Source organism: Xenopus laevis, chromosome 9_10L (genome assembly GCF_017654675.1).
Source record: "Xenopus laevis strain J_2021 chromosome 9_10L, Xenopus_laevis_v10.1, whole genome shotgun sequence".
Lineage (NCBI taxonomy): Eukaryota > Metazoa > Chordata > Amphibia > Anura > Pipidae > Xenopus > Xenopus laevis.
The window spans coordinates 94,520,389-94,539,729 of NC_054387.1; the positions used below are offsets into that span (position 1 = coordinate 94,520,389).

Here is a 19,341-nt window from a genome sequence, read left to right on the forward strand (position 1 = left end):
GTGTTTGCGCTAACAAATTCGGAATAAATTCAGCATGTTAATTATAAAAAGAAAGAACAAGTGTGGTGAGCTGCCACATTTAACTTGTGTAAAATGGCATGCGTTCCTTCTCTTGGTTGTTTTGCTGGGATGAGATGACTGATTAAATGGACAGGGAATATGCAACAGTAACTTTTTCTTTATAAGCATTTACCCTGGGTGATATTTTATATTGAGTGAGGTGAATTTGGTGTTAGTTAGTGCCAAAATATAGCACTCTTATGCATACTTCCACTTCAGGTAGCTGAAGCTGAGTTGAATTAGGATACTGTGCTGCATTTAGGGTTTGTAAACAATTTATTTCTATTTTTATTGTAAATGAGTAAAAGTTAAGTTTCAATTTTGAACTTTTGTCTGACCATTCTGATTACATAAATTGGGAGGTGCAACTTTATTGGCTGCTGTTGGGCTATTTTTTCTACTTTGCCCAAGTTGTTCCTCCATGAATGCACCTTTTCAGATTACAAAAAATGCCAAACATCCCAACAGCAAAGGCACTGCACTATCATACAATCAAATATCACAATTTTAGTTTATACAGTCACTACACTGTGCCCTTGTGATAAGCCTTATGTGATCTGCTGCAAAGTTCTCACCACTCCAATTATGCCGTAGAATTAAATGAACAAAACGTGCATTATAAAATAGCCTGGTTACATAACTCTGTAGATGCTTATAATGAAGGTATGGTCTTCTTGGGATTAAAAGAGCAATATGTTATTGAGTTTAGTGGCTGCACACATCCTAATATGATACAGAAGTCAACACTACATGAACTACTTTGTTTGCTTTGCTTTTTTATTATTCCCTACTTTTTTCATTTTTGTGCACCTCCTGCTGAAAAAAAGGAAGGAGTTTCTGAGTGTGACTTAAAGTCACGAACTGCCTGTAAAACAGAGAGTGTGTTTTGCTGGCACAGAAGCTTCTAAATATGGCCTTGAAGTTAATAGTAACAGTAGTAACAGAATGTGTCAGTAAGTGACTTATTATCCTTTTCCTGCGGAGGGGGAGATGCCCATGCAAGTTGAAATATTGCGTGATTACTATGATTCTGAAGAGCTAAATTAACTGCAGGTTGGGGTAGAGTCTTAAGATTATTCAGGTGTCTTAATTAATGAAAGTTTAACAGTAAAGGAGTCAACCATTTTGAGCGAAAAATCCGAAAAATATTGTATGACTGCTGTCATTGAAGAATATGTGTTGGATTTCTATGAACCCTGATGTCTTAAATGGATGTACATTCCTCATGTTGTTGCTACAAATAAGAAAGCATGTATTTGTATTATTTTATATTGTGTTAAATTTGCAGTCACTGGAAAAAGGGACCTAGCCTAAACCAAGAAAAACAGCCCAAGACCATTATTCTTCCTCCATGAAACTTTGCAGTGAACATTGCATATTCAGGCATATGCCATGCCTGAGTGTTCCATCAGGCTGCTAGATGATGAAGCAGGATTAAGCCTTTAAGAAGAGGCATTCCAATGCTCCAGGGTGCAATGGTAATGACTGCACCATTCCAGCAAAAGCTTGGCAGTGTCCATGTTTTTTAAATGGCTTATTGCCAATGAAAACCCATGTTGTTAACTAAAGTATATTTCTGTTGCTGACATTGCTGGCATCTGGCTTCCGAGTGATGTGCCACAAAGGTTATTGTGATCAAATTAAATAGTGGAGCTAAAGCTATTTTAGTTTAGTTTTATTATTTGCAACTGTTAGACTGAAGTTGCGTGTATTTGTCCTTATGTTTAGGTTTTGATGACAAAGAAAACGATCTCTTTCTTTGTGACACCAATACATGTAAATTTGATGGTGAGTGTTTAAGAATTGGAGACAGTGTAACCTGCGATTGCCAGTTCAAGGTAAGAAGCTTTGTGTATAATTTTTTGATGTGCATGAGCATGAAAGAGAATCAAGGTTGTAGTACTATGCATGCAGGGCATAAAACTGTTCAGAAAACCGCTGGGGTCTGTAATTAGGATGTTTTATCTTTGTGTGTAAGGATATATGGGCAGGGTTGGACTAGGCCGGCAGGACACAGGGAAAAAACTTGGTGGGTCCCGCAGGCCCAGACTCCCTTCCAACGGCTGTTAGAGCCTTAGCTCCTTCCTGACCTCACTGCATAAAGAAATAACATGCTTGAAGAAGGTATGCGCTGGTGTGTGTGTGGGGGGGGGGTCAGAGGGGAATTTGCGGTGGGGAATATGATGTAAAAAAATACAACCTTTAAGGTGATTTTTAGAAATGAAAAAAAAGCATAGCTTTGCAGTGTAGTTTGAGGGTATAAAGACATGTTTATCTATTTTGGATTCACCAGAATGTGTACTTTCCAAAATTATATGGGTTTCTTTTACTTTAAGGGTTTTATTTCAAATAAAATGCATGCAACTGGATTCTTATTTGCCACAGCCAATGTGTCAGTAAGTAAAGTCGGTATGCAAGTAAATTCATATGTACTGTATTCATTTTCTACATGGCAAATACCATGTACTGTAAACTGGGCATCAAACTATTTAGATGAGGCCTAGCGTTCATACTTAGTATGATTTGTGTTGGTACATAAGGGTATGTGTGATATAAGATACTGTAAAATGCAGACTTTTCAGAAATTCTATAATATATTATATACCATACGCTAAGGAGTGTATTTATTAACACTGGAGACAAACCTCACCTGTAATGTTGAGCATAGCAACCAATCCGATATTAGCTTTGAGCAGTTATCTTCAAGTTAGAAATCAAAAGCAAAAGATCTATTTGGTTGCTATGGGGAATATCCAATGCCCCCTAAGTATATGGCAGCTTATAACTTGATTATAACTTGGTCTAGTCGCTCTTTGTATACTCTGGGTGATTATAGTAAAACTAATAAGTAATAAACAAAGGTTCCACATATCTTTTAGTTGAACTCAGGAACTTCTCTTTATTTGTCACCAGTTCAGCTTCCACAGTGACAATTGCCACACACAGGTCTCACCAATATATGTCCAATAGTATAACCAGAACTCAGGAGTCCCAGGCCACCAGATGCCTACCTACCCTTCCTTCTCTCTTCATCAGGGACACTGTATACCTTAACAGACTTGCCTTGAGATACTAGGCCCTATCAATCCTAATCACATCTCCTCTGTGTCCCTAATCTGGGCAAGGTACCACCAGGACACTAGTTCTTCTCTCTCTCTCCTTGTTAGAGCTCAGCTGTACAGTTACACCACCTTCACTTAACTCTCGTCCACCATACTACCCTATCACTAACAAATCTATCTAATGCTTCTCCTTAGTACCTCTCTGAGGTGGCAAGCCTCAGACTCTCCAACGTCATTCCCTTGATATTCCTTTTAGCCAAAGAGGAAGTTGTCTCCTAATCTTTCCCTTGTATAACCTCTGACTGGGGCTTCCCCTTACCAACAATGCCCCTTTGTAACCAATTAGAATTAAAAACACTTATATAACATATATTATGTTACCCCTTTAAAAGCAGTTGTGTAATACTATGTATACTACTAATCGTACTGCTCAGAGGAACCTGGCATTCATATTTACAATGTTTTGTCTTGGCACTTAACAACAGGGGAAATAAGATACTGTAAAATATTGTAAAATACAAATGTTGAGGCAGGTTTTAGATATTTCATAAAAACTGTTAATTTTAGGAAAACTTTGTAGTTTCGAGTAGAAAATAATGTTTACTCATTGAGTACATTTCAAATGTATATGACTTTATGGGGGTTTGTATTGTTTTGGGGGGGTCTTATGAGACAGAATATGCATCTAGTATGGTTATTGTGCCATACGCAGAGGGTTAGTGATGAAAATTCATATCCACTGTTTTCATTTTGGAGTGTCTACAATGCACATTCTGTGGTAATCCTATACTAACTGGGCATGAAACTGTTCTGAAGACCCCTGGCATTAATATTTAAGATGTTTGGTACCTAAGTTTATAAAAGCTTTGTGACTTGTGAATTGTTTTGAGTAGAAAGACATGTTTATCAATTTTAGATTAGACAAAATCTGTACATGAATATGTTTTTTTTGTTTATGGAAATTTTTATTAAAAAGGCATTGCAGTTTGGTACATTGAAATTCAAAGATATGAATACCCATTTTAAATACAGCAGAATGTGTACTTTCCAAAAATGTTTGGTTTTCTGGCATAAACCTATTGTTTGTTTTGATCTATACTAGTCAGAAGTCTCTATTAAACTTTATGTACCTTTGTCACATTCGGGAGACAATAAGACTTTCCAAACCAGTTGCATTTTTGCAGATGAAATACGTTTCTGGCAGGTGCCTGAACACTCGAAGATGCATCAGGCTCGTTGCACGCCTGTCGCGAGTTTGGTGCACCACGCACCTTGCCTTGTCTTGTCTGGCTACCTAATCTTTTCTCAGCAGCGACCAGACCCAGCAGCGCAGATAAAAAATTTTTTTAAAAGAAAAGAAAATTAATTGAAAAAGCTAACTGTCCCCTAGACCAGTGCTGTCCAACTTCTATGGTACCGAGGCCCGGAATTTTTCCAATCTACATAGTGGAGGGCCAATAACGTAAGCCAGTGTTAGCCACTCCCTGTTTTTAGACCACACCCACTTTAAACCACACCCTTACTGCAAGACCATGTCCACATTAAGAGCACACCAAAAATCCAAATGGTTGGTGCTCACTGCAGGGATCAGGGCCGGAACTAGGGGTAGGCAGAGTAGGCGGCTGTCTAGGGCACCATCATTGGGGGGCGCAATTTTTTCAAGCGTTTATTTAATAATTTGTTTCAGTAATCATGGTCACCCAGTTGGGTGGAATCCATCTCCTTCCCCTTCTCCCTCTTGCCGGCAAGTAATAGCTCCTTCTGTGCGGTGCACCGCGATGTGCATACACGCGTCAATGACGTCATTGATGTGTTGGGTGACAGAGAGAGGCAGAGAGCTGGCGGCCTGCTTGGTGAGGCTCTCGCTGCTCTCAGCCTTGCACAGTTGTACGGAACTGAAGACTTTCTTTCTATTACTGTAAAGTGTGAAGCTTCCTGCTGGCACAGCCAGGTACAGATTTGGGGCCCATATGTTTGCTGTTGCTGCTAGGCTGGGCGCTGGTACAGGTACATAAATACTTGGGGGCAATATAATGTGATCAGATTTATTTTTGGCTGCTGCTGACACAGGTAAAGATTGGGGGCAATATGATGGCTGCAGGAGGGCTGTATGATGGATGGCTGCTGAGTAGGGATGTAGCGAACGTCGGAAAAAAAGTTCGCAAACATATTCGCGAACTTGCGCAAAAATGCGAGCGGTTCGCGAACGGTTCGCGAACCCCATAGACTTCAATGGGAAGGCGAACTTTAACATCTAGAAAAGACATTTCTGGCCAGAAAAATGATTTTAAAGTTGTTTAAAGGGTGCAACGACCTGGACAGTGGCATGCCAGAGGGGGATCAAGGGCAAAAATGTATCTGAAAAATCTGCCTGTGTGTGCTTGGAAGAGATAGTGTAGGGGGAGAGCTGTTAGTGATTTCAGGGACAGATGATAGTAAGTTTGCTGGCTAGTAATCTGCTTGATACTGCTCTGTATTGGAGGGACAGAAGTCTGCAGGGATTTGAGGGACATTTTAGCTTAGGTAGCTTTGCTGGCTAGTAATCTACTGTTCTCTTTAAACAACTGCCATACGTTGACCTTGTGTTTTTTCTGGAGACGGTAATATTATGGATATTTAGACAGAATGTGAACAAGGTCACACAGCTAGATGGCGGGTTGAAGAAAACAGTGTGCAAATAAAGCCTACAGGGCAAATAATGCCTAAAAGGTCAACTTATACACTACTACAGCGGTAGTAAAATAAAAAAAAGTAAAATAAAAAAAAATGAATATTAAAAAAAAAAATTAAAGTTGGTGCTGCTGAACTACTAGGAGCAGCAGATTAGCACACCAGTCCCACTCCCCAACACTGCTAGACTAATAGCACTGGGCTCTTATAGTAGTAGTAGTAGTAGTAGTAAAACAACAAAAAAATAAATAAAAGCAGTCCTTACAAGGACTACTGTTATTGCAGCAGTCAGCAGATGAGATCAGAAGCAGGACAGCTGCCCACTGCAGCTACATACAGAGCACTGCAGTAGAAGGTAGATTACTAGCCAGCAAAGCTACCTAAGCTTAAATGTCCCTCAAACCCCTGCAGACTTCTGTCCCTCCAATAACAGAGCAGTATCAAAACGATTACTAGCCAGCAAACTTTCAACTGTCCCTGAAATCACTAACAGGCAGCAGCTCTCTCCCTACACTATCTCTTCAGCACACACAGGCAGAGTGAAAAAACGCTGCAGGGCTTCGGTTTTTATAGGGAAGGGGAGTGGTCCAGGGGAGAGCTTCCTGATTGGCTGCCATGTACCTGCTGGTCTGGGGTGAGAGGGCAAAAAAAAGCGCCAACAATGGCGAACCCAAAATGGCGAACGTCGCGCGACGTTCGCGAACTTCCGGCGAGCGCGAACACCCGATGTTCGCGCGAACAAGTTCGCCGGCGAACAGTTCGCGACATCTCTACTGCTGAGCTTGCTTGCACAGGTACAGGGGCAGTAATATAAATGAAAAAGTGTTGTACACTTTCTTGCTCTCTTTATTTAAAATATTTACCATCATGGTAAGGAGGGAAATGGTAATGCAGGACAGGGGGGCACTGATTGAAGCTCTTGCCTAGTGTGCCAAACTACCTTGTGTCTGCCCTGGCAAGGATGTCACTCATATGGGAAAAAAGCTAAATCATATTAAGGCATACCCATAAATCCATATGCCTCCTCCTCCCCTGTGTATAATACAGTACCCCAGCATATGATTAAACACCTTAGAGACCACTAACAATAATTTTCAAATGCTAACAACCCCCAGAACAAATACCAAAGTATGACACACACAGGGAGCATAGGGAAGGCAGAACAGAGCAGGAGACAGGAATCAGGACCAGTCTAATATGTACTACATACAGTGACACAGTGCTGGTGCCCCATTAGCATTTTGTATAAAGTGTGAACAGGTGAACAATGTGGGCAGTTTCAGTCTGGGTCTCAGGTGTGAACAGTACAGGGCTTTAGGGGAGAGAACAATAGAGGTGCCACAAGTGTGAACAATGCAGGGGATTATTTTGAATTTGTGGTTTAGACAATGCAGGAGCCAGTTAATCTCTGTAGTGATACCTTTTAAATTTTACATATGGTAAACAGACACAGCAGGCAGACTTTGATGTGGAGGGCCACATGAGGGGGGGTTGGACAGCCCTACCCTAGACTATAGCCTAGGGTAGCCTATTAATTAATCCATTCTTGAACACAATCTACAGCTTTCACATCATGCCAAAGTTAATGGGCCATGAAACTTCCCAAGGTTATATTTATGTAATTATGTTATGTATATTTATTCTCATCTACCTCTCTGCCTCACTTATACTCACATTTCCAGTGGGTTTGGCATCTGTGTAATCCCTGCAGTAACTCCAGGAACTGTCCAACTAAAATGTAACCCATTCTATTAAAACTAATGTTTAGGACGAACCAGAAATTTAATTTACAAGTATTATAACACCTGGGTAATAGTGATCATAATATTATTCGATAACAAGTTGTCTAATTCTGGGCAGTGTCATTAAAAAAGGGCATTAACTCAAGGGATGAAAACATAATTATGCCTCTTCATAGTTCCCTCGTAAGGCCTCATCTGGAGAATGCAGTGCAGTTTTGAACTCCAGTTCTTAAGAGGGATATAAATGAGCTGGAGAGAGAGCAAAGACATGCAACTAAACTGGTTAGAGGGATGGAAGACTTAAATTATGAGGGTAGACTGTCAAGGTTGGGGTTGTTTTCTCTGGAAAAAAGGTGCTTGCGAGGGGACATGATTACACTTTACAAGTACATTAGAGGACATTATAGACAAATAGCAGGGGACCTTTTTACCCATAAAGTACATCACCGTACCAGAGGCCACCCCTTCAGACTAGAAAAAAAGAACTTTCATTCGAAGCAACGTAGGGGGTTCTTCACAGTCAGGACAGTGAGGTTGTGGAATGCACTGCAGGGTGATGTTGTGATGGCTGATTCAGTTAATGCCTTTAAGAATGGCTTGGATGATTTCTTGGATAGACATGATATCAAAGGCTATTGTGATACTAAACTCTATAGTTATTATAGATATGGGTATATATAATTTATGTGAAAGTATGGAGGGGTGTGTGTATGGATGCTGGGTTTTCATTTGGAGGGGTTGAACTTGATGGACTTTGTCTTTTTTCAACTCAATATAACTATGTAAATATCTCAGTTAATGTGTAATGTTAATTTGACCGGTGCACTCAGTATAACCTCCAGATAGGTTACCTCAGACTTGATCATACCAGTCACAACTCCCTGTAACTACTGGTAAAGTCATGTGTTACATGGGACTCTTCAATTACATTGGACCTTATTGTACTGGTGAAGGAAGGTTAAAACACATGACTTTACACTATCATGCAGAAATAATTGATCTTACAATAACTACACTATCATGCAGAAATAATTGATCTTACAATAACTTGGGCACTAGTGGTTCTTGCAACAGTAAAACTTTATTTGCTGGATTTTACAAACTCTTTTGGCGGTACTGGTCAGATGGTACAATCAATATTCACTTCATAAATGCTTTAGACATTTTAATCCACTTGCTGATCTATGTTTAATCCACTTGATGATCTATGTCAACTCCTATGATTTTCTTGGGAGTTAACTGGACTCCTGTCAGTATACTATTCCCTTGTTTTTTTTACAATTTCTGCATCTCAGTTAGATGTGTGAATGTGCAGTGAGTTTTCAGTGATATGGAAGGGCTTGTGTACCTACAGTATAAAGTGTGTACTCTGTAATTTTAAAAGGGCCCTACCATTAGGCCAAACCCATATTTTTCAGCAGCAGCAGCAAGGCTAATTCAGCATGTGGTTGCAATTCTAGGTTGACATGAGGTAGTACTCACTTATATGCAAACTAGTCCAAGTGCTAGCAGATGCTTGCACTGGCGGTTTACACCAGGAAACACCTATTCCCGAGCCTAACCATTTAAGTCCCTATTCTGGTGGGTGACAGGTTGAAATGTCACCATCCACTGCTGGTTAGGGTTGGGTGCGGATCAGACTGGTAAAATACACCCCTCCACTGCTCCCAAAGATTTCTTGGAACCAGAAATGTAGCACAGAAGTATTGTACAGAACAAAGTGGCATGCTATGGGTTGGGTCCTACATTGGCAACATTTTGCAGGGTTAGGGTCTGTATGAGTTAAGGTTTTGTGGGTTAGGGTCGGGTATGAGTTAAGGTTTTGCGGTTAGGGTCGGTGCGGGCTGAGTTTTTTTAAAGATATGGGAAACCTGACACCCCTGGTCAATTACATAACTGGCAGGTAAAGTTGTTGTACCGTGTATACAAAATGTTATAGGGAAACCCTTTTGAAATAAAAAAATAACAAAAGTTTCTGAAAGCTTGCTATGATTATATTAGTTAGCCAATAAAGGTATCACCTTTATACCACTTTTGTTATTTTTTATTTCAAAAGGGTTTCCCTATAACTGGCAGGGAAAAACTTCAAACTGGAAACAGTTCCCCCTCCCATCTACAAAAAATCTCCCCAAAATATTAGTTGTAAAAAGGAAACATATGCTGGGTCATCAAAGGCCATCAAATTAAGGAACGCTTTTTTTTTTTTTTGCACCTTAAAGGAGAAGGAAAGACATTTTTACGTGGGGTGCCAAAAGCTAGGCTACAGTATGTTAATTGAGTACCATGGTTATAAAATTGCATTTGATTATGTAAGGAAGGTTAATTTGTCCAGAAGATGTTGAATGCTTATTAAGTATTATAGGCTTGGTGCACAGATGTCACGGAGAATTAAAATAGGCCCTGGCATTTCAGGTACACAGAGGCCCAATCAGCCCACATAGAGGCCCAAACAGCCCCCACCAGCCCACTAAATACTGACTTTCTATGGCACCTTATAGCAGCCCCTCTGGCATTTGCCAGAACCCACAGATTGCCAGTCCAGGCCTGGATGCCACCAGGACTTAAACGAGAGGTGCAAGGCGAGAGGTTCTGGATAAGCAGAGGTGCACGACTGTTAGCAAAGTCTTCTGGCAGAAGGTCATGGTACAAGGTGTTAGACGGGATCGTAGTCGGAACTGGCCTGGTCGAGGCAGGTAGAAAGTGAGCGTAAACAAATCAGGCCGGGTCTGGGCAGGCAGCGTTCAAAGCGAGGTCAGGCAGGCAAGGGTAATCTGAAAATACTCCATCTCAGATCTCATGAAGAAGTCAATGGAAGATGTCCCTGAAGTTGTTACTTGACATTGTGATCTGCGCTGGATAATCTGAAAAAGTCGGGGTTTTCAATAAGTGGAGTTTTCAGAGTGTCAATCGTACTATATGAATTGACGCTCAATTTTGTTGCAGCTTTTTTCACTCCGACTTTTTCAAGGAAAATTATTGATAGATGAGTTAAATTCATGAAAGGTAGTTTGGTCGACTTTGTTTTTAGAAAAAGATATTAATTTGAGTTGTAGTAAATAGGCCTCTTAGATAAGGTGGCCATAGACGTAACAATTATGATCTTTCTTGGAAAAGATCTTTCCAAGAAGGATCATTCGTTTCAACACACACGGGTAGAGCTGAATCGTCAGATATACAGGGAGAAACAATAGAATTCTACCTGTATCTGACAATTCAGCACTAACAATGGGCGATGTTTGAGTGCCTAGAAAGGCACCCGATCAAAATTTTTCGTCCAGCCTGATCGACGAACTAACCAATATCAAAGTCTTCTGCTGATATCGGTTGGCACTTTTCCCACCATTCACGCACCAAATATTGTATGAAAATTATCATACGATATTATCTGTGTGTCTATGGCCGCCTTTAGTGTAGATCAACTGCAAAAAGATGCCTAATCCCATTGGTAAATACCTTATCTGCATTGGTTCTGTTCTTGCAATTAAGGCAGATGAAGGAGTGGTAGGTGAGGCTTTAGCCATTGGTCAATTGGGATAGACAACTGAATATGTTTTTAAGGCAAACTTGAAATCCCAGATCAGTTTTATCTGATCAGACCAGCCAAAACAGTAATTTTTTTTTTTTTGTGGGGTAAAGCCACCCTTGCATCCTTGACATAGAGGTATACCTATAGGGCTCTGGGAACAGGGAACCCGTTAAGGACTAGTAGTGGGGGTTAATAGTAGATCACATGCAAGTGCCAGTGCATCGATACAGTAGTGTGATTTGTGATGCTGGAAGACCTTGCCCCCTGGTGGAGATCACATTTGATAACTAACTAAAGCCCATAATAACATCTACATTACAGATATTGTTGAATAGTCTGTATATTCTATGCAAGTTTTATTTTGCCTGACACTGTTTCAGTAAAGGGACTATTAAATGCATGATGTCTATGTTGTATGTCAGAATGCCTTGTTTTAGTTTCCAGTTGGTGTTGTTTTAACTCTGTATGTAAAAATCTGAAGAAAGCCATTTCCTGTTTTTTTCCCAAAGTGTCCCCATGATTACATCCCAGTTTGTGGCTCCAATGGTGTCACTTTTCGCAATGAATGCTACCTAAGAGGCGCTGCCTGCAAACAACAGAGTGAAATACTTGTAGTTTCTGAAGGATCCTGTATAGCAGGTAAGTATGTTCGATCTCGTTCTTTAAATTTTTTATTACACTTACATACAGGAATTGATTCTAGCCAAGTCTTTTTTATTTTTTAATACCTGCTTAATCTGATAATATATTATCAGATGCCACTGTGTTATTGGACATTTTGTTCTTGTTACATCTTTGCCAAATATAAAGCCATGTTAACATAGGAACTTTTTAGCTACATTTAAAGACTAATAAGCAGTAGTCTTCATGAGCATCCTCTACATTTGCTTGCCACAAGCATTGCTTTTACTCTACTAAATATAGCTAGCCGCTCAGTGTGTGGCCTCATTATAAAGAGGCTTATTTGTTGATAACATATGTTTTTTTTTAGCTGCAGCCAAGCCTTTTTGTTAGGAAAATGCTAAATATTATCTATTAACCAAGCATATATAAATGTACAGAAGCATTGGTCAGATTTCTTTTAATTCTGGATAATCCTCCCTATTTATGCCATTTAACCCTTTCACTGCCAGCCGATTTGGTGCACATGAATTTTCTCAAGTGCCAATTCAGCTTTTGCAGTCTGAGCCCCCTGACTGTGTAATATGTGCTGCAAGATCCCCTAACTGTACAAAGACCCCACCCACCCAGAAAACTATATATTTTTGGAAAGTACACATTCTGACGAATTTAACAAGCAAAAAGACAGCTTTGTATATCAATGTACCAAACTGCAAAGCTATGTATGTTATGGCTTTTAAACCTTTCACTGCCAGCCTATTTGGTCACTTGCAAACGTTTATTGCCAAACAGTTTTTGCACACTAAGTGCTCTTTCAATTTAGGGACCTTTCCTGGAGGGGACTTAATGTTTACTTAGGTAAACGATATATAGGTTTTTTTTCCAGAACAACCTAAACTTTCAAAATATGTGTAACACTAATCTGACTAGGCAGACCAAAAAGGGGTTAATGTCCAGCTAGTTGTTAGAGCATGGGTTACATGTTATTCAAAACACTTCAGGTTAGGGCCTTCACTACATGGAAGATTTCACAGGTGGAGTAGTATAAGTACAACTCTCACGCTACTGTGCTACACCAAATAGAAATAATGGGCGCCAGGAGATTCTTGCGATGAACCAAACGAATAACAGTTTATTTGTACAAGACAAATGAGCCCAGGGATTACTTACAGAGGTCAAGGCATACACAATGCCACACAGTAGGCTGAAACAGGTTACATTACACAACAGAGAACAGTGACTCCCATCAGGCAAGGTAGTCAGGTAGTACATCCATTTTCTGCTGCAATATACCTCATAGTAGTCTGGCTCCCACCCAGTGGAGTGGTCCGGGAGAACACTTTTCTATTCCTGACACCCTATCCACTGTGGCCCCTTCACTCTAGGCAATTGAAAAGACGTGGGAAGCTACCCCCTACTACAATCCTCGATGGAGTTCGAACTGCTCTTACTATCTGTCCTCTCTACCTTACTCTCCTAGAGAGTCTATGACAGAATTAACCCTGTTTAGCTAACCTCATTGACAGGGTTCCCTGCATCGCCGACTCTACACTATAGGACCCAGTCCCTCTAGGGCTAACACTTTACTGGGCCTTGTTGCACCCAGTACCCCAGCAGCAAAAGAGGAAGATCCATCCCTTCTCTCTCACTATACCAAAGTGTGACAGGTTGTGGTCACAATGCCTCCTGGCCAATAATTTGGATATGCAAATATTTAACTACATGAGCTTCTGCCCAGTAACTAGGGAAGGGAAATAAAGCCATAGGGGCACATTAACCCTATGGGTCCCTACATTTGCTAACATTTTAATGTAATTCCACTTCTGTAATAAATTATAAGCTTCTAACTAATTTAAAAAAAAATCATATTTTCTGTAATATAAACTGATATACAGCAATAGAAACATAATTTATTTTATGATTTTATGAAACATAATTTATTTGAAAATGCCCATGTATCCAGAACACACCAATTCCAAATATGTATAGTTTTATGGAGATTTCTAATTTGTATAGGTCAAAAAATCCCACATTTTCAAAAGCTGCTCTGGAAACCTGCATACTTCTGATTTCAAGGCCAAAAACTCCACTAACAGTGGATGTATCCTAAAAACTATACCTTTTTGGAAAGAACCAAATGCAAAATAAGTAGATATGTCTTTTTATTTCAAAATACTCAGCTACAACGCTTTCCTAAAGTTAGCAGTTTTTATAAAAAAAATGTGAAAAAAAATTTGGAAGCTTTGAGGACATTTTTGAAAAATGACCTCAAAGCTTCCAATTTACATTATCCTTTCTCCTACATACTGTAACTATAGGTAGAAAGAGAAATCAACCTAAGTATGAATGCCAGGAGTCCGCTGAACAGTGTGGTGAACAATGTTCATAGTTTTACCAAAGTATGTGGCCTCCAGGGGCCTGAAAATAAAGAAAGCCCATATGCTGTATAATTTCTGTCATTCAAGCTACTGCAAAATGAACACATTTACTGCATTTTGTGTGGGGTAAAGCTACAAAAAAGAAAGTCATATATTTTTGGAAAGTACACATTCCCCAGAATCCAAAATGGGTAAATACATCTTTCTGCTCCAAAGTACCAAACCGCAAAGCTTTCCTAAAGTTGATAGTTTTGATGAAATTTCTGAAAATCGCATAAAGATTTAGCAGTTTGCAGTAGGGATGCACTGAATCTTCGCGAAAGATTACTGAATCGTAATTTGCATATGCAAATTTGGGGTTGGAAGGGGAAAGCATTTTTTACTTCCTTGTTTTGTGACAAAAAGTCACGCGATTTCCCTCCCCGCCCCTAATTTGCATATGCAGACTCGGATTCGGTTCGGCCAGGCAGAAGGATTCGGCCGAATCCGAATCCTGCTGAAAAAGGCCGAATCCCGATTCGGTGCATCCCTAGTTTGCAGCATTTATCTCACAATGGGAAGGAAAATCATCCTGAATATGAAAGCCAGAGGTCTACTGAACAGTTTGATGCCCAATAGATTTACTAAAGTATTTGGTATTTATGTACCCCAAATGAAAATAGTGCATATGAATTTACTTGTTTGCCAATTCATCTTTGCAAACTGATCCCCCTGAATGCGTATTATGTGCCAAAAGACCCACTAACTGTGCAAAGACCCCCATAAAACCCATAAAACCATAGTTTTTATGAAAGTTCACATTCTGACAAATCCAACAAGTGTAAATACGTATGTCTTTCTACACCAAACTACCAAACTGAAAATCCTTCATAAACATAATGGCTTTCATGACATTTCTGGAGCATGTTCAGCTGACTGAATAGTAAAAGGAGTGTTACAATTTAGAACAGTGAGAAGGGGGAAGCACTGAGAGGAGAGATCAGGCTCCCTATAACCAAGCCACACTCATTGGGATATGTACCGGGGCTTGTAAGGAGGCATTGAACGTTCCTGAATGTTTGGATTTATGCCATGCTGAAGTAAGCAGTTTTCATTTTACACTTGAACTGTGTTATTTTGCTGAATAAACGAGCAGGCCCAGTCCTGTTTACAAACTCCACTTGCTGTTCACGTCATGTTATGCAAGCACTGCAGCCACCAATTGAGCAAATCCCCACATATGGTGTTTGGATGCGGGCAAGATTCTTAAAGAGACAGTACTCTTAAAGGGAATTTCTCAGCAATTAGGGAGGAACTAGTAAAGCAGCTAGTACTGGCAAATGCTAACCAGCAGCAGGCAAACCAACTGCAGCAAGAGACCAACCGACTAAATGTTGAACAAATGCGACAATTATCAGACTCTTATCATGCCTCTGTGAAAGAACAGCAGCTGGTAAATCAGTCATTGCAGCAGCAGATTCAAGTTATCGCAGAGAGACAAGTTGGGTCAGTTTCCAGGTCGCGAAAGTTGATCCAGTCCTCCCTGCAAAAGCTTACACTTGACGATGATGTTGAAGGTTACCTGACCATCTTTGAAAAGGTCGCAGAGAGAGAGAAGCTCCCTGAGGATCAGTGGGCTGAAGTACTGGCTCCTTTTCTAACAGGTGAACCCCAAAAGGCATATTATGATCTTAGCTGGCAGGATGCCAAAGTGTATGCCAAGCTGAAGGGAGAAATCCTGGCCAGGATGGGTGTTACCCTGGCTGTCCGAGCCCGGAGGGTCCATGTCTGGGAGTATAACTCTACCAAACCGGTGAGATCCCAAATGTTTGATCTGTTCCATCTTACCAACAAGTGGTTACAGCCGGAGGCACTTACTTCCAGTCAGATCGTGGAGAGAGTTGTCTGTGACTGTTTTATCAGAGCCCTGCCGCTAAAACTAAAGCCTTGCATTGGACGTACGGATCCCAAAGATGTGGATGAGCTTATTTCCGTTGTGGAACCATATACCACTACAGAGGAGTATGTCCAGGAGCTGTATTCTAAGAGGGTATTCTCTAAATTCGCTAGACCACAGACTCCGGTAAGACTGTTCCTTTTGGGCAAGGGGTAGCGCAGGCTCCTAAGGAAAGGGGAAAGACTCCTGTACAAGTCAGGCTCAAAAGGGCACCTAGCCCTAAAAGTGGTACTTTTTCCAGAGACAGGGCACAAACTGTGTGTTGGCGGTGCCAAGGACTAGGACATATGGCCGCTGAGTGTCCTTTACTTCATGAGCCAATGGAGTGTGAACTAGGCATGACGCATGCTGATGTTTGCAAGCCCTGTGTGCACAGCCCACTTGAATGTGAGATAGACAGACAAATGTGCTCTATCAAAATAAAGGAGCATCCACTGAGGGCTCTATTAGACTCGGGAAGTTTGGTCACCCTGGTGCATGCCAGTCTGGTTGCAACAGAAAAGCTTCAGCCAAGGCAGATTGGAGTCATCTGTATACATGGTGACACTAAAGATTATCCTACGGCTACACTAACTTTTGAGACTCCTTGTGGCACGGTAAAGCATGCAGTGGGTGTGGTTAAAAACCTGTTACACAGTGCCATTATTGGATGTGATTTTCCTATGTTTTGGGAATTGTGGGCTGAAACACAGGTAGTACCCCCCATAAACACGTTGGAGGGAAATATTGGCTATGACCTTATCCCAGAGGAGAATCTGGTAACAGGTGACTCGGTAGCACCCTTTACAAGTTTCCTTGATAACTTCCCCTTAGAGGTTATGGCTGGGGACCCAGAGGAACCCCCTCCTGAAACAGAGTTGCCTGACTTGCCAGTCTCAAGGGACAACTTTGGAAGTGCCCAGATAAAGGACCCCAATTTAGTTAATGCCTGGAGAAGTGTTAAGGTAATAAATGGGGTGCCTCAGGAGCCAGAGACCAACATAGTGTATCCTCACTTTATGGTGCAAAATGATTTACTGTACAGAGTAGATAAGGTACAGGAGGAGGTGCTAGAACAACTGGTGGTACCTCAGCCCTATGTAAGAATGGTGTTAGACCTGGCTCATTCGCACATTTTGGGGGGGGGCACCTAGGGGTAAGAAAAACTAAAGAGAGAATCATGCAAAGATTCTTTTGGCCAGGGATATATAAAGCTGTTGAACAGTTTTGTGAGTCTTGTCCCGAGTGTCAAATGAAAGCGCCCCAACCACATTTTCGGAGCCCACTAATACCACTTCCTATTATTGAGGTTCCTTTTGAGCGGATTGCCATGGATCTAATTGGCCCTCTACCTAAGTCGGCCCGGGGCCACCAACATATTTTGGTAATCCTAGACTATGCCACCCGTTACCCAGAGGCAATCCCTCTCAGGAACTCATCATCAAAGCTCATTGCAAAGGAGCTATTTCAAATATTTACCAGGGTGGGAATACCACAGGAAATCTTACCTGACCAGGGGACACCTTTCATGTCTAAAATAATGAAAGAGTTATGTAGGTTGTTTAGAATAACCCACCTTCGTACGTCTGTGTATCACCCCCAAACGGATGGGTTAGTGGAGAGATTTAATAAAACTCTTAAAGCCATGCTTAAAAATGTAGTAGACCGAGATGGAAAAGACTGGCCTCCACAGGTTTCTCCCCATTCGAACTGCTATATGGTAGACATCCCCGAGGCCTATTAGATATTGCCAGAGAAACTTGGGAACAAGAAACTACCCCCCATAAAAGTATAATTGAACATGTCACGCAGATGCAGGAGAGGATAAATGCAGTTATGCCTATTGTTCGAGAGCATATGCGTCAAGCTCAAGAAGGGCAGGCTAGAGTTTACAATAAATCGGCTAAGGTGCGTGCCTTTAACCCAGGGGACTGGGTGTTGGTCCTAGTACCCACTGTCGAGAGTAAATTCATAGCCAAATGGCAGGGACCCTATGAGATTAGGGAAAAGGTGAATGAGGTAAACTACCGGGTATATTAGCCAGGAAAAAGAAAACCTCTTCAGATATACCATATTAATTTACTAAAACCCTGGAAAGATCGCAAGGTTTTATCAGCGGTGGGATGTCGTAGAGTGTCCCACTCCCAAGAGGAACCTGAGGTTAAAATTGCTGAAACTCTGTCTTCAGCTCAGTCTCAGGAAGTAAGGGAGTTTCTACAAAGACACAGAGATGTTTTTTCTCAATTGCCAGGTCGAACTAATGTCATAAAACATGACATTATTACTGACCCTCAGGTAAAAGTTAAGTTAAAGCCCTATCGGATACCTGAGGCTCAAAGACAGGCAATTTCAACAGAGGTTAAAAATATGTTGAGTCTTGGGGTAATAGAAGAGTCACACAGTGAGTGGTCCAGTCCCATTGTCTTAATTCCCAAACCTGACGGCAGTTTAAGGTTCTGCAATGATTTCAGAAAGTTAAATGAGATCTCCAAATTTGATGCTTACCCCATGCCAAGGGTAGATGAACTAATGGAAAGGTTGGGCCAAGCTAGATACATCTCTACTCTTGACCTTACCAAAGGCTATTGGCACGTACCCATGAAAGACAGGGCAAAGGAAAAGACGGCTTTTTCTACCCCAGAAGGCCATTTTCAGTACACTGTTCTGCCTTTTGGTTTACATGGGGCCCCCACCACTTTTCAAAGAATGATGGACCGTATACTAAAGCCACATAGTAAGTATGCCTCAGCATATTTAGATGATGCAGTGATCTTTAGCAGGGACTAGATTTCCCGTCTTTCAAAGGTACAGGCTGTTCTAAATTCCATACGGGAAGCTGGGTTAACAGCCAATTCAAAAAAGTGCACAATAGGCATGGAAGAAGCCCGGTACCTGGGGTATAATATAGGACGGGGAGTTATAAAACCCCAAATAGATAAGATTGAGGCATTTGAAACCTGGCCCCAGCCTATTTAAAAAAAACAAGTTAGAGCCTTTCTGGGGATTGCAGGTTATTACAGAAGATTTGTGCCCAACTTTGCTACTATAGCCGCCCCACTTTCAGACCTTACAAAAGGAAAAAAGTCTGCCATGGTCAAGTGGACAGAGGAAGCAGAAAAAGCCTTTCAAAGGTTAAAAGAAATATTATGCAAAAGGCCAGTGTTAATTACACCAGACTTCTAAAAAGAGTTTCTGGTACAGGCAGATGCCTCTGATGTTGGGCTAGGAGCAGTCCTATCACAGGCAGTTAATTCAGAGGAGCACCCTGTAGTTTATCTTAGCAGGAAGTTAACTCCAGCAGAAAAAAACGACTCCATAGTAGAAAGGGAGTGTCTAGCCGTAAAATGGGCTTTGGACTCCTTGAGGT

General features: G+C 41.1%; 1 protein-coding gene across 3 annotated transcripts in view; it reads left to right on the forward strand.

Moving 5' to 3' along the window:
• The window catches only part of tmeff2.L (transmembrane protein with EGF like and two follistatin like domains 2 L homeolog), an 81,424-nt gene that overhangs the window by 5,528 nt on the left and 56,555 nt on the right, over positions 1-19,341 (forward strand). For all 3 annotated transcript variants that reach the window (XM_018234658.2, XM_018234657.2, NM_001097013.1), the window contains 2 exon segments: positions 1,789-1,898; positions 11,570-11,699. In XM_018234658.2, coding sequence (XP_018090147.1) covers positions 1,789-1,898; positions 11,570-11,699 — 240 coding nt within the window.